Below are 13,640 nucleotides of genomic sequence, written 5' to 3'. Positions count from 1 at the left end.
CAAATCTGACCTAGATTTGAACAAAGGCCTATTTTTATTCAGAGCCTTTCTTTTTTCTAAGTCAAGGGCTTATAAACTTTTTCTGAAATGTGGGTCATACAGTCCTGTTGTAACTACCTGACTCTGCCATTGTAGTAACAGCTACAGACAATATGTTAATTGAATTGGTGTGGCTGTGTTACAATAAAGCTTTATTTACAAAATCAAACAGTCTATAGTTTGCTGAGCCCTACAAGCTGTCACTAAGATAACTAACAAGATAAAAATAGACATTAGTATTTGTATTTTATTATCTAACTGAGAAAGACTTGAGACAGAACTATGTTGATATTTGATATATCTTTGTTTTGGTCATGGTTTGATCATCACGCTAATCATCGTCTAATGCAACAGAGAACTTATGCATGCCTGGCTTCTCTTAAGCCAGGCTGCAAGGAAATCAGACCTCACAGAACACGCACCTCGGAGAATCTTCTACTCTTACATAGAGAAACTATAATTCCTCATTTTATAGAAATAAAGGACAAAAGCACCTCAGCAAATGATGATTCTATATGATTCCTGCCTGTATAGTAGAAGGCATCAGGCAGGACCCCCGAAAAGTTATCTAATTCAAATCCTACAATGAAGTTGTTTAGCTTTCCTGGGTTAAATGGAGATGATACAAACATCAAAAAGCTGTCCAATTACGAAAAAGTATAGTTCTGAAGACCTGAGGTCCCCACTAAACGCGAAATTTGATTAACAACTAATGATCAAGCAGACAATCTTGATTAGAGCTTTGGAAGTAACCAAACCTGTACCATCTTTTAAGAAATAATCCCTGGTATAGGCAAGAATCTTGCCTCAGACCTATAAAACCCCCCCACTAACTCATAGAGATAGCAAATATAGTAATTTAAAGTCAGGGAATCAGAAGTCACAAAACGTAGCTCCTTCTTAAAAGAAGTAGACCAGTTCATATTCTCTCCATGTTTGCAACAGAAACAATATACAAAAATAAAGATTTAAAACTCTTTCTCTCAAAAAAACAGTATGTGGCTGTTAGGAAAAGCAAAGTGTATGGTGAGGAAAGCTCTTATCAATTTTTTATAAGTCAAGGCCAAGGTCTTCCTTATCAATTATTCCTACTTCTTCCTACTCTGTCTCATTCAAAAGGTTTTGCAAGGACCAAATAAGATACATATGAAAGTGCTAGGTAAGCCATTAGGTCCCATACACAATGTAAGTGGCATTATAAGTATTATCATTATTGTTATTATTACATTGATCAACTGAATTACTGCCATACTGGTAACCAAATTTTGGCATCCCATCTTTCTAAAAAGACCTTAAGCTCCTAGGAGGCCCATGCTTCCTCAGCCCAACCAGCTTAACGAAAAGCACTGTCGTTAGGAAGATGCCACTTAAAAATCCTTCAAACTGAACTGAAATTGATCCCAGAAAACAGTAGGTGTTCAATAAAATGTTGTTAAATGAATAAATAAAAGAATAAATAGTAGTTACCCAATGAACATTAGCTCTAATTTTCAGTTAATTGCCTTTTATTTTTTTCCTCTTCTAGTTTAGTGGCTCAGCTCTCCATAACCCCCTTCTTCCCTATGTCTTAGCTCCTCACACTATCAAATGCTAGAGGAAAACAAAACCCTTTATGTTAGTGTTAGTTATGGGCATAAACTCTCACTGAAAAGTGATCAACAGAGAGACAGCACAATGCATGTGTGTATAGTGGGGGGGGGGAGGAGGGACTAGTAGAGTCAGAAAAGGTGATAGAGACAATAGAGAAGGTAGGGGTGGGATAAAGTCGGAAAGTTTTCAAAGATCTTCTGGGAATCTGGAAGAGATCTCCCCTGCAGTTAGGGGCAGTCAGCAAAGAGCAAGCCTTGATTTTATAACATGTGTACTCCTATAATATATTCAGATATACAAAAATTTAAAAACCAGACTGATAAAACAGGAACAACTCAGAAAATCTTTAATTCATAAAAGCACAGCTAAAAATAATAACACTCCTATGCTACTGTTCAGCAGCCTCCTTAGGGTACAAGGAGGAGAGTGCACATTCTCCCGGCCCCAAAGTGGCCCCCTCGCTACTTGATGTTGGTGGAGTTATCAGTCTTTCTTGACTAATGCAGTCTGCAGTTTTTTGTTTTGTTTTGTTTAAACATATTCCTTAAAAAAACAATCACTTTTAAAACTTGGGGTCTAGCTTGCTGTATTAGGAAAACAAAAATAGATATATTCCAAAAAATGGTATTGCTATTGATGATCAGTTCTAAATGGGTGTTGGAACTTCAGAGAGGAAGGCTTATTTGAAAAACTAAGTGTAATTGCCTGAGAGTCAATACAAAACCACGAGTTCAGCCCTTTCAGAGTTCTTGGGGATTGAACTTTAATTTTGGAGCATTTTCAATGGATGGACAATAGCAGTAACTTTTATTTCGTATGATCTCCCCTATTCCCCTTTTATAAAAAATGTAAAATACTTCTAGAAGAAGAAAGAAAATGGTGAAAAATACAGAAAAATACAACATCACAAGTGCAAAGTTTTCTGAATGCATGCTACTTGAAATACTCAAAATATCACCACTTACATAAAAGTAGTGACTTTATACTGGCCCTCAAGTCATATTTTTAAAGTCCTGTCATTATATATCCTTCACTAAAGAGTTTTTGTTTAACAAGACAAAAATTATTAGGATCCATCTAGATTTGTCTTGTACCATTTTCTGACACAAATATTGTATTTCTTTCCTACGTGTTATTCAACAATCATGCTAGCATAATAATATTTTAGCTATTACCCTTTTAAAAATTCCCAATGAATGTGGTATCACTGCTCTAAAGCACTGTGCACTGTACCTTGTTCATTCTTCTGCTTAAACTCACTAATATAATTTCCTGATCATAAGTGAATTTTTAAAAACTCTCCATTAATCTTACTTTCCTTTTAAGTAAAAAAAATCATTACCCATTACCCTCGGCTACCAAAAGAGCAGCTTCTGCTCTTCCTGTTCAAGATGCTGCTTGCCCACGCCGCTTGTCTCAGAAAATTCAGAAGTCTCACTAAAGAGCTGAGGAGGAAAGCTGCTGGGAATGTTCACAGATACCTGATTTTACAAGGTTTTGTGAAAAGAGCTTGCCTTTAGATTAGTAATACTCAGTGTTTATGAGGGTTGTTTGCCAAGCCTAAAATAAGGTGCCTCCTCCCCACAAATTAAAGAATCAAGTTACAATCCATTATTTCATTTTTGATTGTTTGTTTTTGTAATAAGTGGGAAAGTGGATACTGGATAAAAGTCTCCCCTGAGCTAAAAGACTCCACATTAAAGGCTTCAATTAGCTATAAATCAGTTGTCTTTCCTACTGGGGGAGAACAAGAGAAAAGAAGAGAGCGAGGGTTGTCAGAGAAAAAGAGAACTGGAAGAGTTTCAAAATTAAATTCCTAGATACCTAAAACTCCTTTCAGGGGCTGTGAGGAAAATCCAATCCAAAGTAAGACCAAAATCAAACCCTCCCAAATCTGAAGTCCTCTCTCCAGCATAGCTCTTGCATCCTAAGACCTTTAAAGAGAGCCTGAAGAGGTTAGGGACCCTCATAAAACAAAACTCTTTTGCTGCATGCTTTCCCTGCTTGTTCCTAAACCCGGAGAATTGCCACACATTGGTACCATTGTTATGCAAACAACGCCTAAATGGTTGTAACCGTTAACGACCTCTCCTTAAAATGGCTTTCAAGAATTTGTCACACCATCTAAAAAGCTAACAGGTACATTAAATCCATATAAGTTGGCATTCAAAACACAAGTCACCCTGATTTTTATCCTAAAACTTAGCAGGTAAAATTTCAATATTCTGATGGATTTTTTTTTATAAACTTCACTTTCAACCCTTAAGCCAAAACCAAACTATTTACTTCTGGACAAAATTTAGTTTATCTCATAATAAGCATGATGTAAAACAACTTTAACCATATTGTGTGTGTGCAGTATGTGTTTAAGTTGATTGGGCGATGTCTGTAGTAGAAATCAACTAAAAGGAATAGAAAATCAAACAGGACAACTGTAAAAGGAACTCCAAGAAACATTATTTTAAATCGCATCTGTTTCTCTCTCTCTCCCACCCCAATGCCATAACATAACCGCTCCCCCCACCGTGTGTGTAATCAATGCATTTTTTTCCATGTCGAATTTGTGGGAAGTAAATTCTATTTACATTAAGGTAGCGAACTCATTTCCTTTTTATGTTGTGGTGCAACAAAAAATTCCTGCTTGGCCAACCCGAGATGTCAGAGTTCATTATAAAAAGTAATTTTTTTTTTTCAGTTCAAAAGCGAACCCGTTAATTTGCACGAATTTAAAGACGTCTCAAGTTTTCCAGGAAAACTGCCACTGCCTACAGAATTCGAATGAAATGCTGACATCGGATCTACTGTACTCAGCAGCCAGGTTTCCATGAAATCTGCAAAGGCGGCCAGAGTGCTGCGTGCCGGACGATCCTACGCGAAAGCCGCTCGCGGCGCACCGTGCGGACTGCCGAGGACCCGAGCGCGGCCAGCAGCCCTGCGGCCCCTGAAGGTGGGTGGCCGAGAAGAGACGGCCAGGCTGCGTAGCCGACCTGGCGGGGAACCCTTCTTACCCCTTTGGGGAGTGGAAGCGGTGCCGACGCCTTCCCCGCAGCAGTCGGGACGCTGAGAATCCGACCAGAAGGCAGCGACAAATGCGGTTTGGGAAGGAGCCGTTGACGGCGACCCTCAGCGCCGCGCGGCAAGCTGGGGCGAGTCTCCGACGCGCCCCAAGATCCCAGCAGGACTTCAGAAGCCCCAACGCCGAGGATGGGGTGTTGTCCCTCTGCTGCGCGGGGACGACAGGCTGGCCCGGGAGACCCGGCCCCAGACCCCGTCACGCCACCCTCTCCCCCTAACAGACCATGGAGAGGAAAGAAGGTTCTAGAAAGTCTCCGTGGACGGCAGGCCCTCTCGGCGCCTTACCTTGGTGTACTTGATCTCGAGGTTGGGCGTGGGCGACGGCAGGAGGTGCAGGGACGCCATGAGGGCGGCGGGGTCGGCCTTCACCTCGCCGGGCATCTCGATCTTACTGGAAGTCATGAAGGCGGGCCGAGGTCTCGCTCGCCCGCGGCGTGGGCTGTGCGGGATGTGCGCTCGGTCCGCGAGCCAGGGGCGCGCTCGCCTGTATATAGGCAGGTGTCAAGCTGGGGCTCTTCTTATTGGACGTGAGGGCCGAGGCGCGGGGGGCTGGTCCATCCTACCTAGGACGCCCCGGCTCAGCCCCGATTTACATAAAGCCCGCCGCCGGCGCAGCGCGGCTCGGACGCTCGGGGCCCACGGTCAAGGGCGCCTGCCGTACCCCTGTCCCCCCTGGCCGCGGGGACTGGCCCACGCCCACGCGGCCGCCGCAGTCCTCGACGGCGGGAGCGTAAACCTGCGCCGCGGCCGCGCGGGGCTCAGCTGGCTGGACTGGCCTCGCTCCGGCCGGGACAGTGTCAGCGGAAAGCACACCTTGGTGGATATGGGGCGCGGGTCCCGGAAGCGGAGCGGGGGCTGGCGGGGTTCCCGAGCGGCCCGGTGCTGACGCGGCCCGGAGAGCGGGGCGCGGTGTCGGCGGGAGAAGCCTGGGGCGCTGAGGGGGCCCGGCAGAGGATGGGGCGAGCGACGCTGCAGCGGACGCGGAGATCCCCTACCGCCCGGCGCCCGCGGAAGCCCGTCTCCCCTTCTCTCCCGGACACCCGCGGGACACCCTCCGCTCTCCTTCCCCGGGCATGTGCGCCCAGCCCTCCGCAGCGACCCCAGTCCCCGCGCACACGCACTTCCCGAAACGCGGCCCGAAGCGCGCCGTGGCCACAGGATAGGGTCGCCCCACACTCAAAATGAGTATCCCCGCGAGCCTGTCGACGCCGCGCGGCCCTCGCCAGGACTCTCCCTCCCAGCTGCTGCCCTCTGCTGGCCGGGACCACCCCGGGCGGTCTGGGCTGCGCTGGGAGGATGGAGCCTTGGTCCTGGTACGCTCTGGGGAGTTGCAAGTTGCATTGACCCCTCTGGTCTTTCTCGCATCCCTCTTTCCAGCCCGTACTCTCCTCGCCCCCAAACACACAAGGATACACCAGTTTTGCTTTTCTGTTGTTCTTCACGCTAACAGCTATCATCCCTCCAGACACTGGGCTTCTCACGTAATTGCCCCTTTGGGGTTGAGCTCCCATACTTATACCCCCGCTAATTTAAGCGTTTCTGTAGCTCCAACAGATCTTCTAGTTTGTGGGACGCTAGAGGTCAGTATGTAGGTCTACGTCAAGAACACAGACACCCCATGTCAGAATGGGCTTTGGGCTCCATGGGCTAAATCTGGGGTCTAGATAAAAAGACCTTTATAGGTCGCTTCCCTTCCTCACTCTCAATGTAAGCCTGGCGGAGGCCTACTGATTCTTTGGATGTTAAGTGTCAGCCAGAAAAGATCCTGCCTTAGATACTTTCACTAACTAAAACTGCCCTATGCTCATTGCTTGGATACTAAACAACAGTAGAAATAGAGCTAAATGTTTCATTTTAGTATTAAGTCAAAAGAAATAACTTCCAGCCTCTCAGAACCCAGAGTATCTACACAAGTTTACCAGAGTGAATTGGGTTTTTGTTTTGGTTTGGTTTGTTTTTTCTTGAGAAACTAGGAACCTTAGCTTAGGCAGTTACAAGATTTCAATTCACAGGGGATCACTATGGCCAAAAATTATGCCTTAATAATAACAGTATATGTTCATGAAATAGATAAAAACCTTATAGGGTTAGAGATACAACTGAGAGATAAAAAGTAAGGTTAGTTGAGAAGAGGGAAGCAAGGGAAATCAGTGATGCTTGTGGAACAATTCTACAAACATTTTTGTACCTTCCAATGCAAGGCAAGGTGCTAGAGACTTGTTTACAAACTAGATGGACAGCCCTGGATGTTAGTGAGCTTAAGCCCTTCCCCATGGAGAGGGAGATCACTGACTATGAGAGGCTGTGGGGAAAAGTTACAAAAGAGCATCAACAACATGATCTGGGTACCCCATCAAGGAAGAGGCCAGCTCTCTGGGGACGCTGACCTTTGAGCTAGGCCTTAAAAGAAAGGTCAGGCTTCAACAAGGGAGAGAAGGACAGTATAGGAAGAAGAGTCCACAAGAGCAAAGGTGCAGAGACGTGAGAATGCTTTTTACGGGACATCAGTGGTGCTGGGGGAGCAGCAGATGAGGCTGGCAAGGCAGTTGCCTCAAGGTTGTAATGGCCTTTATTCTTGAGGCACTGAGAAGGACAAGTCATCAAAAGATTCTGAGGAAGAGAAAAGGGAAACCTGTATAAATTAAACTGATAAATGAATATTGTCAAGAAAGACTATCACAGGGACTTCCCTGGTGGCGCAATGGTTAAGAATCCGCCTGCCAATGCAGGGGACACGGGTTCGAGCCCTGGTCTGGGAAGATCCCACATGCTGCAGAGCAACTAAGCTTGTGTGCCACAACTGTTGAGCCTGTGTGCCACAACTACTGAAGCCCGCGCGCCTAGAGCCCTTGCTCCACAGCAAGAGAAGCCACCGCAATGAGAAGGCCATGCACTGCAGCGAAGAGTAGCCCCCATTCACCACAACTAGAGAAAGCCTATGCACAGCAACGAAGACCCAATGCAGCCATAAATAAATAAATTTATAGAATAAAGTTTAAAAAAAATTTAAAAAAAAGAAAGACTCACAAACCAGAAACCATTGATTTATATTCTCTGCAAAGTATAAGACAGGGTGTTCACCCTTGACCTACCTCTGGTGTGCTAACTCCAGTTCCATCACCATGGCTGGAAGGAACAGGATGATAGAATTATTAGCGTTTTTTACACAGTGAGGAAGAGTAATAAGAGATTCCCTCCTTGTTCAGGCAAGAAAGTGAGGATCTCTTGGCTTCTTCTCCTAAACATTTCCAAAACATTTCTTCTCCTAAACATTTCCATTTCCGCTGCCTACTTCAACCATAAATGAAGGTCACTTTCCTAAGCTCTCTGACTGAGGGACATTTTCTCTTCCTGATCTTAAGCTTTGTTTCACTTTTCCCCATCTTTTACTATAAACTTTTCTGTTCATAGATTTCTAAGATTTTTTTTTCTTTGCATGATCATTCTCTTTTCCCCCTATCTTCAGCTCATGATTGTGGCCATTTTTTTGTCCAAACTCTAATTCAAGATGCGGGACAAGATTCAGCAGAAAAGAATAGTGAATTATAAATTCTTCAGTCTTCTTGGTTTCTGTTAGTAGAATTTATTCTGCTGTTACTTTCAAAGCTGCCTTAAAATCTCTTCTCACATTCTTCTTCTTTCCTCTTCTCTCTCTTTTATCATCTTGTTTTGTTGTCCTCTCATTTCCTCCATAGATTTCAACAATGCTTGAAGTAGCAGTCTTTATCTTCAGGTTTCTAACATTTTGAATTTCAGTCTTTTCTGTGATTTGGCTAAGAAACGTATTTTTGGCCCACCCTTATAATGTTTCCTTCTCCCACCCTCCCCCACTTGTAATTATCTATTTTTTAGGATACATTTGTTTAAAACCCCCTGCACAAGGCAACACAAGCTACAGCATGCTCTCTTTATTTCCTTGTGGAAACATTTTATTAGGCCTGGTGGAGCCAATATCTTGGGGTTGTAGGGAGAAAAATAAATTCTTGCTTCACATTTCCTCACCTAAGTAGTAGAACTGCAAAGTTGTAATTTTCAGGCATCAGCTTTATGTGAAGCTTGACTTTAGGTATGAAACCATAGCAATTTAGGCTTCTCTTCTGATTATAAAGGGGAAAACTATTTGTTAAACTGAGAAACATGTTTTAGAAGTCAATGAGGGAAACTAAGTAGAGCACAAAGATTCCTTCCAATGAAGGAACACTTTTGGTTTTGACAATAACTGAATATCCAGCGTGAACTTCAATCTTTCGTGTTTAGGGGCTATTTCAGCCTCAGGTGGCCCTGCTTAATTGCCTTCCTGTTCCCATCACTAACCACGATGACAGCCTACCTTTTCTAACAGAAACACTTGCATTTTAATTTATCTGCAAAAATAAATCACACATTATAGCATTTCCTTCTTCTGAGTTAATTGAACCAGTTCCTTAAATGTCTCTAAGTCTAATGATTTGAAAGAGGCATGGTGTTTGAAATATTTTAAAAATTAGGGCCCTTGGGTTGTATGCAGAATGATCTCAGTGCTTATTTCAGATATAAGTGTTTCCTAATGATCTCATTCATCTCAAATGGGATACGCCTGGCTACTTTATTTGAAATGTTTCCTGAAAACTCTAACAGGAAAGCTATAAGGTATATTTATAGAGAAATGGTATTTAATATATTAACAAAAGCTTATAAGAGCTTTACATATTTTTATCCAGAAATGCTTAACGAAGTATTTTCGACCCATTATGAAACTTCTATAAAATAAATTCACTTATATTTTTAATTTAATGAGAATGTTAACTTTTTATTGGGATCTAAATGCTCACTTAATTATTCTTTTCCTTCCAATATCTAGAAGAAAAGAGGCTGAGATTGTGGCATTTATTAACCATAAAAATTCTCTACATATTAAGTCCCCATGCCCAATGTGGCCTCTGGTCACTATATTCTATGAAAAAGTATTTATGGTTGCAGGGAGTAGATTCCTAATTGGTCATGACTCCAAAAATCATGTTTTGTTACAAAACACAATTCTTTCCTTTTAAAATATATCCTCCACCTTTTGAGAGCCTCAGGAGACTATTTTAAAAGTGGAAACTAGATTCCTCTTTGTTGTAAAGCCCAGTTACACCTCATATATGTTTTAGAGGCTTAATTTTGGGTGCAGAGATGAGCTCAGTACATTATCAATAATCACACTTAACAGGCGTAGGGAGAAATGAAAATACCAGCTCTGCAGCCTTTTCTTGTGAGCCTGAGGAAAAAGGCATTAGCTCCCTCTGCAGTTGATGGTATGTATGTGCAAGTGAATATTGTCATTTAAAAAGCAACAGCTTGGATTCAATGTACATGTCTAATACTGATAAATCTTTGTTAGATGTTATAGTTTTAGTCTGAATTACTTTAGAGGAAAAATAAAATCCTCAAGATTCAGACAAATTTTACAGTGCAGTTAGTTTAGGAGGGACTTTCATTAAAAGACTTTGTGACTTTTAAGAAAAGAATGATAGGGTTCATTAGCCAAATTTACCATAAAAGGTGCAGTACTTAGAACCCTACAGTCCCATTCACATTATAGTTAAGAGAAGGTAATATCACAGAGTAAGTCACATGGGTGTGTCTCAGATTGGAAACAACTATTTTTATCATCATGAGTGAGGAAGAGTTACTAATAGGCAAGCCTCAGAATTTATTTTTTTCCTCACCCAGATAAGTGGTTGGCATGTAACTAAGTTAGCTCTTCTGTTTTTCTTTTGTGTTCCTTAGTTTGCATTTTTCTTTTTACATTAAAAATTCTTCACGTCTACACATAACTAACTCTTAACCATTACTACTACTCACTTTAAGACTCTCCCGTTCTTAAATATAAACTTCTTCCCCAACTCTTTCTGCCCTTACACAGTCATTTACCCAGAGGGCCTTTGGGCATAAGTAATCCTCATATGAACTTTGGTGATATTTGGGACAGGGATCCATGTTCAGGTTCATTAGAAAACGAGGCTAAATGACAGTCGTTGTTCTCCTTTACTTGCTGGAATGAGCCATTGAAAAGATAAGGAGGAACACTTTAGATGTCTTGACAATAGAGGGGGAAATGCCAGCATCTTTCTTCTCAACCTCACAGTTCAATCTGTGAAAGGCACAGGGCAAGAATGGGAGGCATTCAGAGCCAGGATATAGACATCCAATTTGGACATCGAGCCCCAGACTACAAAGGAAGGGTCTCTTGCTTCAGATATACATACTCCCCCTTTCAGAGCATCTGTGACTCCTTGACTACACTGCTAAACCGGGACTTTTTTTCTCCCCCTATCAATCAAATAGCTTCAACTGAACAAATATTCATTGATGATACATTATGAGCCAAGCACTGACATAGAGTCTGTGAAGAACAAAAAAGAAGTGTGTGGAATGACAGTAACTGCATATGTGAAATAATTCAAGGGCCATATGAGACAGGAAAGAAGTGAGAATATGCAGTGCAGAATGAGAGTGAAAGAAAGTGATATCAGAAAGGAGACAACCTATTACAAATATTTTTATTGGGGCTTTCCATAGACCTAATACTCTTCCAGGTGCTATGAGGGACATAAGACACAAGTGATAAAGGTAACATTTTCCAAAACATGGCCCAACAAAGAACTCCTTTGACATTTTTTAGTGTAAAGATAACTAATGTTATCCAGTAAGTTAACTACTTGTAGAACTGGAACTCCCAAAAGCAAATACCTGGATTGCCTCCCACTTCCCAAATCCTAGTTAAATGTTCTCAAGTAATAGACTGGCACAGGCCTAGCCAGAAGAGAAAACACAGTAGGGACTAAGGGCAGTTTATTTTTTTCCCCACTTAAGAACAAAAGAGAGCATTAAGTTTGACACTACTAATGCTTACATACCTGCCATCGACCTGCCACTCTACTCCCGCTATTACATTCATGGAATAGTCCAATGGTTTTCAGGCCAGTTTCCAATTATAATAATTTAGGGAGCTTTTAAAAATATGAATGCCTGGTCCAATCTCCAGAGATTTCAATTAGTCTAAGGTGGGGCCCAAGGCATTGATATCTGTAACAAAGCTTTCTGGTGTCTATAAGACACAGCCCAGCTAAAGAACCACTGGTTAACCCACAGAATGTTAACTCTGTGGGGTTACTTGAGTCCACTCTGCAGCCCCTGGATCGGAAAAGTGGACTCCATGCTTCTCACTTTGTAGTACTCTTTGATTTGCTATTTTTAATTTACTATTTGAAAAACACATCAAGCCTCAAATGGACTGACCTTTCTGCTAATGTAATTCACCTAAATTAACAGAGGCAATTAACTAATTTATATTGGAACTGTGCACTTTCCAGTTCACATTTATCAAGCCTTAAATGTTTGATCTGGTGTTGCAGTTTAAATTTTTTATTACTACCCTTTAAATCTGAAGAAATGTCTTACATCTAATTAGCCAAACTTACATATTCAATTAATAGATTCATTACAGGCTAATGAATATGGAGGCAGCACCAGGGTAACATCTGCTTGCCAGTTGAAAAGACGCAAACTTTTCTACTATGAAAAAAGAAAAGCGTCTGTTATATAACTAAAACAGCTTGAGCTTTCAGTTTTAACATTTCTGCATACTATAATGCTCTTAAGGAGATTTATGGGCCTGCTAACCTAGCAAAAGCAATATATTGTCCAGAGATAGCTGCCTTTCCAGAGAAATATGGAAATCAGAATTGCAAAAGAAATACATATCCAAAGATACTTTTCAATATGAAAATTACATGTCTAGATTGTAATCTCAAATTATTAAGTTTTTCTAACCTGAGTTTTTCATTAAAATGCCTAAGATAACAAACTCAATGAGAAAATTAATATTGCAAATTAAACAAAACCTTTAATTTACTATAATACACTTTAGGATCATCCCAAATTCATGTGATTTTATATATTTGAAGATATGGCCAGACATTATTTTGGGAACTAGATGTTCCAATAGTCAATTATATTTGTTGTAATTGTTGCTTTTGATGTGGACCTTTTTTTTTGGTCTTTATTGAATTTGTTACGATATTGCTTTTTTTTTTTTTTTTTTTTTTTTTTTTATGTTTTGGTTTTTTGGCTGCAAGGCATGTAGGATCTTAGCTTCCTGACCAGGGCTTGAACTCACATCCCCCGCATTGGAAAGCGAAGTCTTAACCACTGGACCACCAGGGAAGTCCCTGTCAGTTATATTTGGATTCTAGATAATTCAGAAATCTAAAATGAATTTCCACAATATTTCCAGTTATTAAAATTCTGGGTTTTTACTTCTCTGGCTATGCAGGAATAGGCATTTTTAGTAATTATGAAAAACAAACGTGAGTTTCAGGAAAGGTGGGTGAGAACTAGAATTCACTTGAATTAGAGGTGGCAAGAATGTGAGGAAAACAATCAGAAATCACTTCTAAAGCATGTGATATCTTCCATGTCAAAGCAAGAACTAAACAAGTGACTGTGGACCTATGTCTGCAGGTAAGAGTTTTTCAAGACATGTGCGTGCTACTCTACTGGAGCCTTAAAAGTCTTTTTTTTCTTCCATTTTACTCCTTATATTCAAGCTGACACTTGGACTATTAAAAGACCATATTTCTTACTTTCAATTATACAAATGCAAAGTCCCAATATCCTTGTTAGAGTATCAAGTGCACACTAATCAAATATTCTAAAAATGAGTCACTGCAATATTCGCAGGTCTAATATTGACGGCCTCTTATGTACCTAGCACTGGCAAGACTCCCTGGGAGTATGAAAAAGAAAACTACAAGGTCACGCCTCACGAAATTCACACCTCAAGAAATTCACAACTTGTAAGGAAAATCTTCATAACTGACAACAAATGTACTTAGGCCCACAAGATTTAATGTGTTTCAAGGGCAGTTAACACTTTTCAGTATCTGAAAAACAGTGCCAATGTGAGTAAC

The 13,640-nt window shown here is 41.3% G+C and overlaps 1 protein-coding gene across 2 annotated transcripts in view; it reads right to left on the bottom strand.

Annotated features, from left to right (window-relative positions):
- The window catches only part of ALDH1A2 (aldehyde dehydrogenase 1 family member A2), a 97,439-nt gene extending 91,850 nt beyond the window's left edge, over window positions 1-5,589 (bottom strand). The window contains exon 1 of one of the 2 annotated variants that reach the window (XM_007458907.1): window positions 4,990-5,589. In XM_007458907.1, coding sequence (XP_007458969.1) covers window positions 4,990-5,106 — 117 coding nt within the window. In that variant the 5' untranslated portion in view covers window positions 5,107-5,589. The remainder of the gene's footprint in view (window positions 1-4,989) is intronic. The other variant, XM_007458908.1, reaches the window with a different exon arrangement.
- Window positions 5,590-13,640: the final 8,051 nt, after the last annotated feature.

Source organism: Lipotes vexillifer, unplaced genomic scaffold, assembly GCF_000442215.2.
Source record: "Lipotes vexillifer unplaced genomic scaffold, Lipotes_vexillifer_v1.1 scaffold102, whole genome shotgun sequence".
Lineage (NCBI taxonomy): Eukaryota > Metazoa > Chordata > Mammalia > Artiodactyla > Lipotidae > Lipotes > Lipotes vexillifer.
This window is presented reverse-complemented; position numbering and strand designations above follow the sequence as displayed.